A 16,348-nucleotide genomic window follows, 5' to 3' on the forward strand; every position below is an offset into this window, starting at 1 on the left:
CTCCTTTTATTTCTCTTCTTTCTCTTTTGTTCTCTTTTTTTCCGTTCTTTTCTCACTTTGTTTTTCTTTCTTCGAACCCAATGAGTCGGATGGAAATCAACAACAGCTGTAGATGTTTGAGGTCCCCGAGTCAGTGAAGGACAATGGAAAGTACATCAATTAGGGAACAAGCAGCGGTGATCCTGCTACGTCGGTGTGTCATGTTACCGTGACATCGCCGACCACGCGGGAGCGTTGGATCAGGTAGCTGTGGAGAAGTCCGGCTTACTATTTTTTTGGTACCGCGGCCTCGCCATGGGGTCCATCTCCTGCACAGTAAGGGGTTGGGTTTGGTGGTCTGTCATCTTTCCCTCCTCTCGCCCGGTAGTATTGTGGCAGTGCGACAAGCCGCTGTCAAAACGCAGCAGAGATGTGGGCGTCGGTTCGAAGCGAGATGGTGCCTATCCCGGAAGAAGCAATGATGCAAGAACAAATGAAACGCATGCTACCATTGTATGGCAGCGGTCGGTCTGGCTGTTGCTACGCTGGTAGCTTGTGGTGGCTTGTTGCGTGGACCGCATAATTCCGACGGCCTGGGATCTGAGCGGCAGTCGTCTCGGCCTCCAATCAGAGCCCTTGTGAGCCAGCCGTTGGTTGACTGATGAGCATGTTTCTAACCGCCCGCATACGATTGGGCATTTAGACTTCTCTCTGCCACTGTTGCTACTTGCGTGTCTATGGCTGGGGCTTATCCCTCGAAGCCTGTGAAGGAGGGCTGTTGGCTTTTGGGCCACACTACCGCGCCACGCATGGCACATGTGTCTCTCTATCTTCTGCCAACATGAAGAGCGCCTGCGTTGCGTAACCAATCCAAGCCTCATATGAATGCCTGGCGCAGTTCATACACTTATTATTGAACCACACTATTCCCAAGTCCTCTTCTCCGAAACCTGTATCTTTATTTCTCGGCTCCTCGCAGGTCATCACCTCTCCGCCATCGTCGACTGTTAGCAAGCCCGGCCGACCACGCTCTCCTCGCCTATTCTAAAGAGCTTTTGACGCCCACGACCGTTTTGCCTTCTCAGCCAGCTCGGACGCTTTTCCTCTTCTGCACGCATCTCACCTCATCCAGCGCTGACTTTCTTCGCCTTCCTTCCCCCAACATGCTGCCACACACACTCCTCACGAGGACCGCCAGTCGGCTAGCCCGCCGCGATGACGACTGGGGAGGTGACTGGGGCGACTGGGGCGACTGGGGCGACTGGAATGACTGGGAGGAGGACAACAAAGACTGCTGGGCGGAGCCTGGTCCGAATGGAAACGTGCCGCTGGATGCGTGCAACTCGTACTACAACTACGATCCTCAGTTTGCCCCCGCCGTCGCGACAGCCGTCATCTTTGGCCTCTTCACCGGGATCCACGTCGTCCAGGCCTTTGCTTTCAGAAAGGTTCGTTCGGGTGTCCAATCCTGCTCCCACATATTGCTGGCAACAGTCCCGCTCTAACGCATGCCGCGCTGTCCCATCACCCTAACATTAGAAATACTGCTGGGTTTTGCTCATGGGCGCCCTTTGGGAGACCATCGCGTTCGCAATCCACGCGGCCGGTGCGAAGGACCAACAGCAGATCGCCTATGCAACTGTTTGGAACGTGCTCTTTCTGCTCGCCCCGCTGTGGATCAACGCCTTTGCGTACATGACGTTTGCCCGCATGGTTCTGTACTGGCATCCCGAGGGCAAGGTCGTTGGTCTCCCGGCGACGGCCATCGCCAAATGGTTTGTCCTGGCCGACATCATCTGCTTCATCGTCCAAGGCGTCGGCGGTATCATGGCCAACCCGACGTCCAGCGCCGAGATCATCAGGGTGGGATTGAACATCTACCTCAGCGGCATGGGGCTTCAGCAGTTCTTCATTGTTGTCTTCTCCGGTCTCATGTATGCGTTCCAAAGACGCTGCAGCCATGCGGAAGCCAGCGGCCAGGACCGCAACCGACGGACAAGCTGGCGGCCGCTGCTGTACTCGCAGTACGGCGTCCTTGCGTGCATCACGGTAAGCGATTTTCTGCCCCGGTTTCTTTTTCGATCATGTCTAACGTTCGACAAAAAGGTTCGGATCATCTTCCGACTTGTTGAATTCACAGGTGGCGTTGACCCCGCCGAGAACCCCATCCCGTTCCACGAAGAGTACACCTACGCCCTCGATTGCTTTCCCATGATGGTTGCACTCCTCATCATCGCCATCTGGCACCCGGGTCGGTTCCTGGTTGGCCACGAGAGCGAGTTCCCGTCGAGAAAGGAGAAAAAGGCCATCAAGCGACAGAAGAAGGAAGCGAAGCGCGCGGAGAAAGAGGCCAAGAAGGAGGCCAAGCGGGAGGCCAAGCGACACAAGAGGAGGCATCATGAAGACAATGATGGACTCCCTTGAGAGTCTGCAGCTATGGTGTGCAGGGACGCTTCAGGTGCACACTTCTATTTCCAGACATTTTGGGTACATGGTTCATTGATGGGTACAGGTAAACTTTAACTGGTAGACTGCACGGCTGGTTTGGCGAGGTCGGCGATGTCGGTACCTGTCTTTTTACCCCTCAGGCGAAGAAGGGCACAAAACAACTGAGCCCAAGGAAAATCCCCAGTTCTCTCCCTCTTTAGCCACAATTTGTTCTGAACCCCTCCCAGCCGCGGCCTTCCGCGCCCCGCAGCGAAACTGCAAATCCTGGACGGAATGGTTGAGGCGCTGGTCAACACCCAATCATGGTTTCAGAGGAACGCCACGCATCACGCTCCGCCTGTCCTTGACCTGGCTTGTAACATCTTTGGAACACTCAGGAGTTCGACGGCCGGTTCCCCAACTATTCCTGATGCGACTCTGTCACGGAATAGGCGGTCAAGCAGCCGCTGCAAGGAATGCAGGGCGGATTAATCCGTGGTTTCTAGAGGCCGTCTTCGGTCTAATTAACGACCGGCTTGTCAGGTGGAAGGGTGTGTGCAGCCAGGAGGATCCACGCATGTCGTGAATTCGGGATGTCTTTCCGACGACCTACCTAACTGGAGACATCTACACCCTGTATTCCCCATGACAACAGTAGGTGGGAATGCTGAACTGACTTTTTGATGATGCGCAGGGTAGTGATCCTAATGCTACCTAGTCTCGCAGCCACTTCAACGCAGCGCCTTTTCAGTTGTACAGACGCAGGGACCAAGATGATTTGCCAGCTGAACTCGGAGCAAGGAACACAGACCGTTAATTGACGACCCAATTTTCGCTCGACGGAAATACCCGATGCTGTTGGCGCGACACTTACACAGTAAACGAGTCAACAATAGTAAGCGTTTTGATGAGACCATCTTGGCTAGGATTGCACCAATCATAGAAGTAAAAGGCGTTACGGACACTTGCTCAAAGCCCTTGAAACTTGCTGACTGCGAACCATCCCGTCCACCAACGCCCCTGAATCGTATCCTGGCCTTGCTGCCCTCCTACGCCGCAGCGGAGACCTTCGTGCCGCGTCCAAACACCATTTGCGCAAGACCGCCCAACATTGAGAAGGGCCCCAGCGCAGGGGTTGGTGGCACGAAACCAGTGACTTCCCAGCACCATCCCTCGGTATCTGAACTCTTTCCCCGCTGAATCTGCATCATCAGCCGTGCAAGCCCCATGAGCTTGCCGCTCCCCCCATCAGAGCCCAAGAACTCGTATTTCTCGTTGGTCGATAGCCGCGTAATGCTGCGAACCGGCACAGCCGCGGCGGCGGTGCCAACAGCCACAACCTCATCCAACCCGCTGAGCGAGGAAAACGGCACCTCGGCTCTCTCCACCACCCACCCTTCCCTCTCGGCAAGCCTCACCATGCTGTCGCTCGTCGTGCTCGCAATCGCGCCCCCAGCCTTGGGCACGACGAGAATATCCCTCCCGTCCACCGTCTTGTGACCCAGGAACCCGCTGGTGGAGAACTCCTCCACCAACGTCCTCGTCGCGCTGTCAAGGTGCAGTGTGATGCCATATCCCATCTCCTTCGCCTTTGCGGCGTGCCGCCACACAGGCGCATAGTTCCCACCGACCTTGTACCCGCCCATCCCCCTTGGCGCAGCACGATCAAAGTCCTCGAGCACGAGCCCATCCACCGCCTCCGACCCGTGATACGGGCGCGCCGGCTGGACGTACACCGCCAGGATGACCTCCTCCGGCGGGGCCAGCGCCAGCCGCGTCGACGCGCCGAACAGGACGGGCCGGATGTACAGATACGCGTCGCTATCGGCGGGGGGCACGAACTCTGCGTTGGCAGCGACGGCGCGGCGGAGGCACTCCAGGAACAGCCCCTTCGGCGGAGGTGGGAGGCACAGGGCTTCGGCGGAGCGGCAGAGGCGGGACCAGTGGAAGTCCGGGCGGAAGATGGAGATGGTGTTGTTGGGGCTTCGGAGGGCCTTTAGGCCTTCGTAGCACTGCTGGCCGTAGTTGAGAGCCGGGGAGAGGCCGCTGATGGAGATGTTAGGGTTGGCGATGAGGGCCGGGGAGGTCCATTGTTTTGTGCTCTGATAGTGGCGAACTTCGATGTGGCCGTTCACGGTGAGGTCGAAGCCTAGACCGAGCTGGGACCAGTCTGGTGCGGACAGGTTAGTACTAGGGAATGCAAGAGGAAGCAGAGCAACTTGCCGATGTCTTTCCGGGGTGCTGGAGCAGCCATTGTGTGAGTGTTGTGGGGAAACAGAGTACCGGTGGGATGGTGGGATATGGGGAGGGAGTGTAATTGTGCAGGGCATCCAATGTGCTCAGATTCATATGAAGAATGCAGATGCTCGACGTAATGGCGCCTAGGCTAAGATCTTCTATTGTCTACAGAACCAAAGTCTTGTTCTGCCAACCTCACCCGTACGAGCAATGATTACTAAGGCGCTTGACACAACATGATGGAGTCATCAGAATCAGAACACTTGACGAGGCCCTCCGTCCTGGTCCATGGCTGGATGAAGTGCAGCTTATCTTTACTGCAAACTAGCCCTGGGTCCATAGTAAGCAGTCCTTAATTACTCCCCACTCACGAGAAAAGTCATGTTTTTGACAGGGGACACGGCTTGTGAGGTTGCTTACTCATGCCCATTTAATTGTTTCGTTGCCAAAGCCTCGCAGCTCCAGCATGGCAGCACGTGGATGACGCTCTGATTCATCGGGCACTGAGATTCACGCATACACAAAAATGAGGCGAACTAGTGTACTGCGTAGTATGATTTCATATACACTCCCTGGTAAATTCCGATTCTTTAGAAGTAACGTGAGCAAAAATGCCTCATTTGTATGCCTCCTGCTCCTCTGCTAGTTGCTGTCAAGCTGGCCAATCTTCCTGGGCATGAACTGCAAGATAGGCCCGTCCTTTTGGCCGGTGATGTGATCCCGGAGCTGGTACTCATTGGGCCGATGACGTCCGAATTCTCCATCAGGCCGGCCGCGGCCGACCAAAGCCTGTTCGCCATCGGCAAACTTGAAGTCACCAGTAAACAACACCGTGGCCGCCGTCAGGGCCATCTCGGTCGTGGCGATGCTCTTGCCGAGACAGCTGCGCATGCCCACGGAAAAGGGGTTGAAGACAGACCGCGCACGCTCCACACTTCCAGTCCCATCATCCTCCAGCCAACGTTCAGGACGATACTCGAACGGGTTCTTGTAGTACTTGGGGTCGTGGTGAATCGAGTAGAGCGGCACGCCCACATCGGTACCTCGGCTGATGGGCTCACCGTCGATGAGGAGCGTGTCAGCCGCCACCTCGCGCCACAGGGCCAGGCCAACGGGAGGCGACATGCGCAGCGCCTCGTTAATGCACGCGTAAAGATAACTGCAAGAAGCAAGCGCGGGGCCCATGACGATCTCGTCGCGCGATCGGAACTTGCTGCGCACCTCGGCCGCGGCCTTGTCGTAAGCCTCCTTGTTGTCGGCCAGGTAGAAGAGAATGGCGCCGAAGGCAACCGATGACGTGTCGGCACCGGCCACGATCAGGGTGGTGCTCTCGGCGGCAATTTCGTTCAACGAGAAGCCCTCCCCCGTCTCTGGGTCTTTGGCGGCGGCCAGGTTGGCAAAGACATCCGGCGGCCCGGCCGTCACCTTGTCCGGGAACGCGCTTTTGAACTTGCCCAGCCGGTCGCCGACAACCCGGGAAACAAACTTGATGAAGCGATTCCGCGCTACAATGGCCTCCCGGAAGATGTACTTGTCAATCTTTAACCGGGCAAATTCGGGCCATTGGATCAGGCAGGACATGCGGGTGTTGGATTTGTCGATGCACTCGATGACGTAGCGGAAGCGCTCTTCCTCAAGAAGGTTGTAGTGCGCTCCGAAGACAACGTCTGCCATGATATCAAACGAGAGATAGTAGCCTGCCGAGATAACCTCGTGTAAGTCAATCCCCTCGCCGACAACTGAGCGACACGATGTGTAGAGTTCACTTACACCACTTGGACATGTCCTTTGGCTCGCTCCACCTCTCAGGCCCCAGCTTTTCGGCAGTGCCAAACATGGCATCGCAGAACTTGGCAATGTGCCCAGTGATGCGCTGCTCATAACCGCGTTGTGCCTTCTCTGAAACCCCCTGGGCCATGATGCGACGCCGGCGGGCATGATCCTTGCCCCCTCTGATGGTCAGGGTGTTGGGTGCCCGATGGACAAGAGGCTCATAAGCGGTGGCCTTGATGACCTTGGACACGGAGCCAACACTGTAAATGTCCCGAAGAGCTGCGGCAGTGTTGAAGATGAGCCGGTTTGGCCCGTACCGGACGTGATCGCCTAGGGGAATTTCGTTAGCCATGATTGCTTCACGACCCTCCACCAAAGTGTGGTCTTAGGGCTTTGTCCCTACCATATTTCTGATGGCATCGCCACATGTCAAGGTGAATGTCCCCTTTCCAGCCATGATAGGCAGCATAAGCGTTGGTGAACTTGGCAAGCCAGGGCCCCGGATATTTTGCGAGCGGATGGAAAAATGCTAGGTATACTGCTTTGGCAAGGGCCTGATGACGAAGAAACAATGTTAACATGCGGCAAGGGGGTTGAAGATACCAGATGCAACATACCACCACGACCAGTGCAGCAAGGCCAACAACAGCCAGTGTGGCTGGTCGACAGAAGGACACCCAGTCCATTTTCTTGAGATTGCTATACCCGAGTGCCAATGGATTTTCAGCGGATGGATTGGGCAAGATTCAAGACACAATCCTGTTCGAAGGCATCTACTGCCCAAGACTGGTGTCTCGTGGGTCTTAAGAGGAGACCATATACCTCCTGCGCTCAACACTCGACGTACGGAGTACAATGGCAGGAACAAAACAACGGGAGCAAACCACACTCTGTGTCGTACGACCGCCAGGCCATGATTTTTCATGTGTGGCATGGTTTTCGTGAATGTCCTTGCTCAGGCTTACTCCACCAAGAGGCGATTGTGGGGATGGCTGGCGATGTAGTAAGCGTAGGGATCACATCGTAAGCATACACTATTTCGGACGTGTCATGGCTGCCAACGCGATTGAAACGCAAGCTAAGCTTCGCCTTGACCGCATCAGTCTGAGTCTGGCAGACACATGCATGCATCGTTCTTTGGGTGCACTGGATCGGAAGTGCAGTTGCGGGGAGGGCGCAGGGTTTGATACCACTCTACTGTGTCCTCTGTATGGCAGAAGGAAGGCTGGGCGTGACATCGGATCAAAGATAGACGAGAAATAAGTATTTCGATTTCTTCTTCCGTGATTACCTTGGTTGAAAAGATCACCTGTTTCGCTTTGTCCCTGTTTGTCCCTTGCTCCCGCTTCCCAAGCGCTGGCATCCAGACAGCGACGAAGAGCATCCAAGATGGGCAGATCCGATACCTACACTGCCGCTGAGCATCAGCTCACCCAGATCCTTCTCACAGAGCTTCTTGCGTACGTCATCCTTGGCCGAGTGGTGGAAGTATAGGGGCGTCGGATGGCTGTCTAACGGGACCGTTGATACACCAGACACCAATTCTGCTCTCCTGTTCAGTGGTAAGATGCGCCCTCTCCACTTTCCCTTGAGCAGTTCACTGATTCGATTGGGCCGAATCCAGGATCAAAACTCAAGATGCCATCTTCGGGGAGTTGGGAACAGAGAGGCTGGTGGAGATTGGGCCGGCAGAAACACTAACCAACATGGCGAAGAGGACGGTGGAAGCAGACTACAAGGTCCAGGACGTTGCGCTCGGTGTGCAGCGAGAGCTCCTCAGCTACAACAGAGATGCCCCCGCCATCTACCACGATGCTCCCGAGGAGCAGGCTGCTCCCGCCACGACCAGCCCGGCTCCCGCCGCCGCGCCGGAGCCCCTCCCTGCTCCAGCGACCGTTTCAGCTCCACCACCTCCGGCACCGATCTCACCAGCAGATGCCGCGCCACCGGCAGTAGCAGCATCTGTCCCAGATAAACCAGTAACGCCACAGGAAATAATCACGACGCTTGTGGGGCTTGGGCTGGCAAAGGGGTCGAGTGACATCCCTCAGGACCAAACATTGAGGTCGCTGTGCGGCGGTAGGTGCAATCGTCTAGTGTCACAGGCCGTTACGAGAGACTGATAAGGTCACAGGCCGGTCGACGGTTCAAAATGAGATCGTCGGAAACCTCACAAAGGAGCTGGGGTCTCTTCCGGACCAACCCGAGGGAATGTCCCTGGAGGAGCTTGCCAGCACGGTGGCGGACAATGGCGCTGGGGCCAAGCTTGGGCCCTTCACCAACGCCCTGATCAACAAGGTCATCACCGGAAAGATGCCCGCGAACTCCAATGTCACGGTTCTGCGGCAGTATCTCGAGCGTCGTTGGGGCTTCAAACAGGGCCTCCAGGACAAGGCCCTACTTGCCATGATCCGTTGCCCCCCGGACGCCAGATTGGCTGGCGAGAAGGACCTGCATCAATTCCTGGACGGTATCGCCGGCACCGTACTCAAGAGCGTGGGCATTGACCCGACTAGCCTGGCTTCGGCCGGTCCTGGAGGTTCCGGCTCGTCGGGGGCCGCCGCTGTTGCCGTCTCGTCGGAGGCACTCAAGGCTTTCCGGGATGAGCAGAGACAACAAGCCGAAGCCTTGTTTGGCGTCTATGCCAGACAGCTTGGTCGTGATGTTAACGAGGCGACAATCGAGAAGGCAGGAGCCAAGAGCGCCATCGATCAGCTCCAGGCTAGACTGGACGCCTGGTCCGCCGAGCACGGCGACCTCTATGAGCAGGGCATCAGTTCTACGTTTGATGCAAAGAAGGCTCGCCGGTACGGCTCCTGGTGGAACTGGGCAGTCGAGCAAGTCGTGTCTCTATTTTCCATGGCCCTCATTGGCCAGCTTGACGACTTCCTGGTCCAGACCCGGCAGTCCATGGACCTCATCACCACCCGGGCTTCCCCCAGGCTTCTTCAGGTTGTCGAGTTCCTTCAGCGGCAGCTTCGCGAGGCGCAAGATGTTCAGGCGACGAGACGGGACACCGCTTTGGAATGGTTGCGCGATCTGGAGAAGAACTGCAAAGCCTCCATAGGACGCAAGCAACCTCTCTTCCGATGTTCTGTGGTCTCCAAGGTGCCCATCCTTGAGGTGGACCAGCGCGGCCGTACCACAGTCAAGGAAGTGCCTCGCATGGCACGGCCGATGGATATCAGCTTCTCGAGTGCTTGCGACGTCCTCGACGCTGATGAAACCTGCTCTCTCGCCGATGCGCAATCCTACTACGGCTCCTTAACCCATCCACCCACCATCTCCGTTTCCCTGTTCGCATCTGCCTACGACCCTCAGGGCGGGACCGAATCGCCCTTGAGCTCCATCGCCGAAGACGTCGTTTTTATTCATGGGCCCCACGCTACCGCCGCGCCGCACCTCGAGACCGGTGTGCCCAGCAGCATGTGGACTCCCCAGCTCAAGACAAAGGGTCACAGCGGATGGCGCACAAATCACGACATTACCAACGGGTACCTCCGGTGGTTCCAGAAGTGCTCCAACGATGGCATCTCGTTCACCGACAAGGCCATCCTCGTGACTGGCGCGGGCAAGGGGTCCATCGGGTCCGAGATCGTTTCGTTTTGTCTCGCTGCTGGGGCTAAGGTGATCATAACAACGAGCTCCTACTCTCCAGAAACGTGCAACTACTACCGCGATCTGTACCACCAGCGCGGAGCTCGAGGGTCGCAGTTGGTAGTTGTCCCGTTCAACGGCGGCAGCAGCCAAGACGTGCAGAAGCTGGTTCGGTTCATCTACGATGACGAGTCCAAGGGCGGTCTTGGTTGGGACCTTGACCACATCGTTCCATTTGCCGCCGTTGGTGAGGCGGGAAGGGCCATCGATGGGATTGACGACAAGTCGGAGCTTGCGCATCGTGTCATGCTGACCAACCTGGTGAAGCTTCTCGGGTGGGTCAAGACAGTCAAGGACGAGAGGCACATCACCACGCATCCAACCCACGTGATCCTTCCCCTTTCTCCCAACCACGGCGTCTTCGGGAAGGACGGGCTGTATGCCGAGTCCAAGCTGGCCCTGGAGGCGCTGCTGAACAAGTGGTATTCTGAGGACTGGAACGAGTATCTCACGTTGTGCGGCACCGTCATCGGTTGGACCAGAGGAACGGGATTGATGAACAATAATGACCTGCTCGCCACGGGCATCGAGGCCGACTTGGGCATCCGCACCTTTTCAGCGGCTGAAATGGTGAGTTCACCGTCATACGAAAGACTCATGGAAAGGCACTAACAGAAACGCAAACAGGCATGGCACATCGTCGGCTTGATGGACACCAGCACTGCCTCGTACTGTGACCTGGAGCCCCTGATGGCCGATTTGAGCGGCGGTCTGTCCTCGACCATTAACCTGCGGCCCATGCTGCGGCAGATCCAGGATAAGATCAGTCTTCGGAGCGATATGAACCAGTCGCTGTTCAAAGAGCAGCTTTTCGAGTCCGGTCAGGATCCTTCTACCTCCTCGCCTGCGTCGTCTCGGGCGCTGGCTCCCAAGGCTCGGATCCAGGTAGAGAGGGCCAGCCTCCCCGAGTATCACGAGTTGCAACCCCTTGCTGCCCGGCTCCAGGACATGGTGGATCTCGATCGTGTCGTTGTCGTCGTTGGCTTTGGCGAAGTTGGTACGTGCACCGTCATCGATGGCGTATTCGCTGAACCTTTCCCTGATTAACATCTTCCCCTTCAGGTCCGTATGGCAGCGCCAGAACCCGCTGGGAAGCCGAGTGCTCCGACACATTTTCCATTTCCGGGTTTGTGGAACTAGCGTGGTTAATGGGCCTCATTAAGTACCACCACTCCGGTCCGCTCAACGGCAAGGGTCACTATTGCGGCTGGATCGATGCCGAAACCAAGTCTCCCATCGCGGATGTCGAGGTCAAGGCCAAGTACGGCGAATACATCACTCAGCACACCGGCATCCGCATCGTCGAGCAACAAACCCGCGACCTCACCACGCCGGATCAGGAGCAGAGACTGCATGAGGTTGCGGTTGTGGAAGACCTTGGTCCGTTCGAGGTACCCGCGGAGGTCGCCGAGGACCTGAAGCGGGAGCACGGCGACAATGCGGTTGTCACCGAGACCGAGGGCGGTCAGTGCTCCGTGGTTCTCAAGGCTGGCACGACCCTTTGGATTCCCAAGGCAATTAAGTCACGCAGCATCGTCGGGGCTCAGGTGCCTAGCGGATGGGACCCCAAACGGTACGGCATCAGCGACGACATCATCAATCAGGTGGATCGTGTGACTCTCTACGCCTTGGTAGCTACCGTCGAGGCGCTCCTCTCGGCGGGGATCACGGACCCATACGAACTGTACAACTACATCCACGTGTCCGAGATAGGCAACGCCGTGGGAGCTAGTCTCGGTGGTCTCCAGTCGCTTGACAGCCTGTACAAGCGCCGTTTCCTGGATCGCCAGGTCCAAAGCGACATTCTCGCCGAGACTTTTGTGAACACCACCGCAGCCTGGATCAACATGCTGCTGCTCGGCTCGTCCGGCCCTCTCCGCACCCCAGTTGGTGCGTGTGCCACGTCCCTCGAGAGTCTGGATACCGGCTACGACATGATCGTCAGTGGCAGGGTCAAGGCGGTCCTTGTGGGAGGAACAGACTCCCTGGAACGGGAAATCGCGCAGGAGTTCGCCAACATGGGTGCTACGATTGACGCTACGAAAGACGCCGCCGCCGGGCGTACGCCAAAGGAAGCTTCCCGGCCCGCCACCTCAACCCGTGCTGGGTTTGTCGAGAGTGAGGGATGCGGTGTCCAGCTGCTAACGACGGCACGCCTTGCGATCGATATGGGCCTTCCCATCCGGGGTGTCGTCGCTCTAACGCACATGGCTTCAGACGGCATCGGCCGCTCCGTCCCCTCCCCCGGCAAAGGCATTCTTACCATCGCTTCCGAGAAACGTGACGGCGGCCTGCACAGCCCCCTCCTCGACATCAACCACCGCCGCGTCCGCCTCGCCCTCCGCCTGCGCCAGATTGAAGAAAAGCGCGAAGCCGAGATAACCCGGCTCAACGAGTGGCTGAACCTGCAAAGCTCCAAGCCCCAGACCGACGATGATCGCGTCGCCTCCCGCCCCAGCCCGGCCGAGTACGCGGAGCGCTGCCGCTTCGAAATCGACAACGACGCCGCCCGCGCCCGCCGCGACGCGCAGAACATGTACGGCAACGAGTTCTGGAAGCACGACCCGTCCATCTCGCCGCTACGCGGTGCCCTTGCGGTATGGGGCTTGACGGTGGACGATCTGAGCGTGGCAAGCTTGCATGGCACGAGCACCAAGCTGAACGACATCAACGAAACGGCCGTGGTGCAGGCGCAGCTGAGCTTCCTGGGCCGGACGCCCGGCAACACGCTACCTTGCTGCCTCCAAAAGGCCCTGGTGGGTCACGGCAAGGGTGCCGCGGGCGCATTCGCCATGAACAGCTGCCTCCAAATGGTCGCGACCGGGTTGATTCCAGGGAATCGGAATGCCGATGATATTGACGAGGAGCTGAAGAGCCGGGAGCTGCTGTTCTTTCCCTCAAAGACGTATCGTTCCCCCATGGGGGTCAAGGCCTTTTCGGTGACATCGTTTGGGTTTGGCCAGAAGGGAGCGCAGGTCATCGGAGTTAACCCCAAGTACTTATTTGCGACGCTGTCGCACGCAGAGTATGAGGCTTACAAGGCAAAGGTCCAGGAGAGGGAAGCGGCAGCCGATAGGGCTCTGCAGCAGGGGATTTACGGAGGCAAGTTTGTGAGGGTGAAGGACCACAATGTGTACGAGAAGAGCAACTTGGAGAGGGCGATGCTGTACATGTGAGTTTGTTTCGGGGTTGACTGGCGGATGGCTCAGGAGGAGGCTGCTAGGTTTAAGATGCTGCTCTATCTTCGTTGTCCTTTACTATCTTTATCATGTTATTGGTTTTTCCTTGGTGTAGCTTCAAGCAGGATACTCGAAACTGGTCACGATTGTTACGCTATCTCTCCATTGTTTTACATTGCTCTTGGGAGACTGTTCCAGGCAAAGACCTGGCCATCGCTACAGTGCTATGTCCAACCCCCAACAGAACATCACCGTGCTTTAGTTAGCAGCTCTGATAGACCGTGGGCTTTCTCAGGTTCCATAGGTTCCATGACCTGGTATCTTCTCTCATGTCTTCGCCCATTTTCCTCGTTTCATTCGCCTTAGTTGTTAAGGAAAGCCGTTCGTTGCGTTATGAGCACGGAACTCCGACAATAGACCAAATCGCCCATCCTCGACTGACCAAATCCCATCTCCACCCTTTCATCTACCGGACCGCTACCCGAATCCCCAACCCCCAAGCTCTAGTCCCCTGTCTCAATGGATCAGTTGCAAGGTACGAACATATTACAATATCGGCATCATCGTGCCATGTCATAGAGGTGGGGAAAGTCACGTCCTAGTCAACACCCAGGTCGCAATCAGTTGGCCCACACCGAGACCAAGTCAGACATGGCGGGTGCCGTAGCGGTCGACCCCAGCTCGATCTCAAGCCCTGTCTTGAGACAAAACAGGGCTAACGGTATTGGCGTTGAATAGCTGCTCCTTGCTGAACGTCCAGTTCCGCGTGAATTCCTGACCGAGTCCAAGTCGGGTAGGCCAAGGGGGGTGATACCGAGATACAAGTGCACACAATGCTCGATCCCTTGCAACTACTCAGATCCTAAATCAACGATCCGATACTGGGCCGTTGCTTCCGCGTCGAGGATCAGGCCCCTGATCTCATATCCGTTCTCACCGAGCTCAACGTCGGGAAGGAGGGTATGTGAAGATCGCAAGCCTTGTGCATTAATCACACCCCAGCGTCTACAGATCAATGCAGTCCTGGCCTAGAGGCTCTAGGAGAGCCGTTTCCTTGACTCCTAGTAAGTCTTCACATCTACCTATTAGAAGATGATCCACCCCCCCCCCCCCCCTAGCCCCCGGCCCCGGACAAGTTCCCCGAGGGTTGTGATTACAATACGACACCTGAACATCAGGTATTGAACAGTTAACACGTTGACATTGGATGCGGTTACGAGCCGCTGGTGTCGCTGCGGTAGGTATGATCCATCCATAGTAAGCAGCTTACTGCGGTTGCAGCGCTTTAGTCTTATTCGCCCGTCCAGGGGTAAGATGGTGCCCCACCAAAATCCAGGGCGTGTACTAGGGCTTGGCGGCCTCGCTGCCCCTTAATTCTGGCGACCAGCACTGGCAAAAATGTCTTGAAGGATCTCGTTGTCGCTCTTGCGTTGACATCAATTCGACAAGGGGCATCCTACAAACCGACAACACCAGCTGGCACCGTTTTCTTCATCGATTTGCACTGTCCCACCCCCCTCCATCCACTCCGTCATGGAACGACTCCCTGCTGCAACCCCTGGTGCGGCTACGCTCGTCGGCTCCGCCGTTATAGTCTGCTTGCTCGTCGTCAACGCCAAGGGTCTTCCGTTCGTCCACAGCATCCGTCTGCTCCCTTCGCTCTACCGTCTCCTTCGCCCTCGACTTTTCTCGTCGCGGAAAGGAGTCCCCGAGAGGGCTAGCGCGGCCTCAACCCCTGCAGCCACAGCCGAGGCTCCTCTTGCTGCACGGCCTGGTCTCTTCCAACACCACATCACGCGATCGCGCGCCGTGCTGTCTGATCTGGACGTCAACATCCACAAGTCCAACAGCACGTTTTTCGCCGACGCCGACATCAATCGCGCCGAACTGCTTACCCGGAGGCTAATTGGCGGCCTGGTCGGGGCTGTGCCTCTCCTGGCAGCTGTTCAGTGCACCTTCAAGAGGGAAATCGGGCCTTTTCAGGCGTACGACCTGTCATCGCGTGTTCTCTGCTGGGACGAGAAGTCTTTGTTTATTGTCACTTACTTCTTGAAGCCGAGGACTGCGTTACCCCCTGATGTGGAACTCGCCGGTGGGCCGGCTGCGGCGTTGCAGGATGCGAGCCTGAGGAGAACCATCTATGCCGTCATGGTTACGCGATATGTGTGCAAGTCAAAGGGGCGCAAGACGGTTGCACCAGCTTCCGTGTTGAAACATGCTGGCCTCCTGGTCAAAGCGGTTGGCACACCTGGAGTCGATAAGGCGGATCCTCTAGATGCTCAGTTGCTCGCACCCAGTGCTGTGGAAACCGCTGTGAAGGCTGGGATGGAATATGTCAGAGACTGCATGGTGTAATTAATCATTTTAAGCACAATAGACTCCCTCCCACCACGTCGCTGGTGCCATCCCTGACTCTTTGGAAACGATTCCTCTCTCTTGCTCAGATTTGAGCCTCATAATTATCTGAGAGAACAGTCTTGCGGCTATGCAACAACATGGAATCCCTTGGGTGATATCTGCTTCCGCTCTTAGTAGAATGTGGACTTTGAGGGTGGTTCCGAAGGAGAGGTATATGTTTTTCACCCGGCCCGAGGGCACGGTTTTCCTGCACACTAGCGGTAGATGGACCAGCGAGCCCAGCCAAAGGGCACAGCGGTGTAGAACCACCAACAATAATCTACTTCCGCACCAACTACCCGGTTTCCTACAGGCCGCTCTTGGTGTTAGCAAAAAGAACTATCAGCTGAGCTGTACAGGGCTTTTTTTTCTGTCCGAAGCTACAGCTCCACTCTCTTAGTGTCGTGATGCAGGTATCTCTACGTGTGCGTGTAATATGAAGATGAGAGATGAACTAATTGCTAATTGATAACCAGAAACATGATTTAAGAGTTACAGCAGTATGGTGGTATATTAATTCCTAAGGTAATATAACCACTTTTTCTGAAGAAAGTTCAATTCTGTTGTCTGACCCTGCTTTGGTGCCGTCTGTGTAGGTGATGATTCCACGAGGTGGTGAAAGTTATCATGCGCTCTTGTATCTTGTTAATGTTCTGTCTCTTTCTTTTCTTTTCCTTTTCTTGATCTGTTTACTCATG

The 16,348-nt window shown here is 56.5% G+C and overlaps 5 protein-coding genes across 5 annotated transcripts; 3 read left to right on the top strand and 2 right to left on the bottom strand.

The window, feature by feature from the left end:
* Window positions 1-1,142: 1,142 nt before the first annotated feature.
* VTJ83DRAFT_4649 (uncharacterized protein) lies at window positions 1,143-2,403 on the top strand (the record flags this gene model as incomplete). The annotated part of the gene is made up of 3 exons (XM_071011161.1): window positions 1,143-1,427; window positions 1,519-2,028; window positions 2,086-2,403. The coding sequence occupies 3 exons, from the start codon at window positions 1,143-1,145 to the stop codon at window positions 2,401-2,403; spliced, it is 1,113 nt and encodes a 370-aa protein (XP_070866099.1).
* A 1,052-nt stretch (window positions 2,404-3,455) lies between these two features.
* Window positions 3,456-4,660, bottom strand: VTJ83DRAFT_4650 (uncharacterized protein; the record flags this gene model as incomplete). Its single annotated transcript, XM_071011163.1, has 2 exons — window positions 3,456-4,576; window positions 4,630-4,660. The coding sequence occupies 2 exons, from the start codon at window positions 4,658-4,660 to the stop codon at window positions 3,456-3,458; spliced, it is 1,152 nt and encodes a 383-aa protein (XP_070866100.1).
* A 626-nt stretch (window positions 4,661-5,286) lies between these two features.
* VTJ83DRAFT_4651 (uncharacterized protein) lies at window positions 5,287-7,103 on the bottom strand (the record flags this gene model as incomplete). The annotated part of the gene is made up of 4 exons (XM_071011164.1): window positions 5,287-6,341; window positions 6,415-6,747; window positions 6,821-6,971; window positions 7,035-7,103. 4 exons carry the CDS (start codon window positions 7,101-7,103, stop codon window positions 5,287-5,289), a joined length of 1,608 nt encoding a protein of 535 aa, XP_070866101.1.
* A 703-nt stretch (window positions 7,104-7,806) lies between these two features.
* On the top strand, window positions 7,807-13,250 carry VTJ83DRAFT_4652 (uncharacterized protein; the record flags this gene model as incomplete). The annotated part of the gene is made up of 6 exons (XM_071011165.1): window positions 7,807-7,877; window positions 7,953-7,979; window positions 8,042-8,496; window positions 8,552-10,644; window positions 10,702-11,071; window positions 11,137-13,250. The coding sequence occupies 6 exons, from the start codon at window positions 7,807-7,809 to the stop codon at window positions 13,248-13,250; spliced, it is 5,130 nt and encodes a 1,709-aa protein (XP_070866102.1).
* A 1,536-nt stretch (window positions 13,251-14,786) lies between these two features.
* Window positions 14,787-15,608, top strand: VTJ83DRAFT_4653 (uncharacterized protein; the record flags this gene model as incomplete). The annotated part of the gene is made up of 1 exon (XM_071011166.1): window positions 14,787-15,608. One exon carries the CDS (start codon window positions 14,787-14,789, stop codon window positions 15,606-15,608), a length of 822 nt encoding a protein of 273 aa, XP_070866103.1.
* Window positions 15,609-16,348: the final 740 nt, after the last annotated feature.

This window comes from Remersonia thermophila, chromosome 4 (assembly GCF_042764415.1).
Source record: "Remersonia thermophila strain ATCC 22073 chromosome 4, whole genome shotgun sequence".
Taxonomy (NCBI): domain Eukaryota; kingdom Fungi; phylum Ascomycota; class Sordariomycetes; order Sordariales; family Chaetomiaceae; genus Remersonia; species Remersonia thermophila.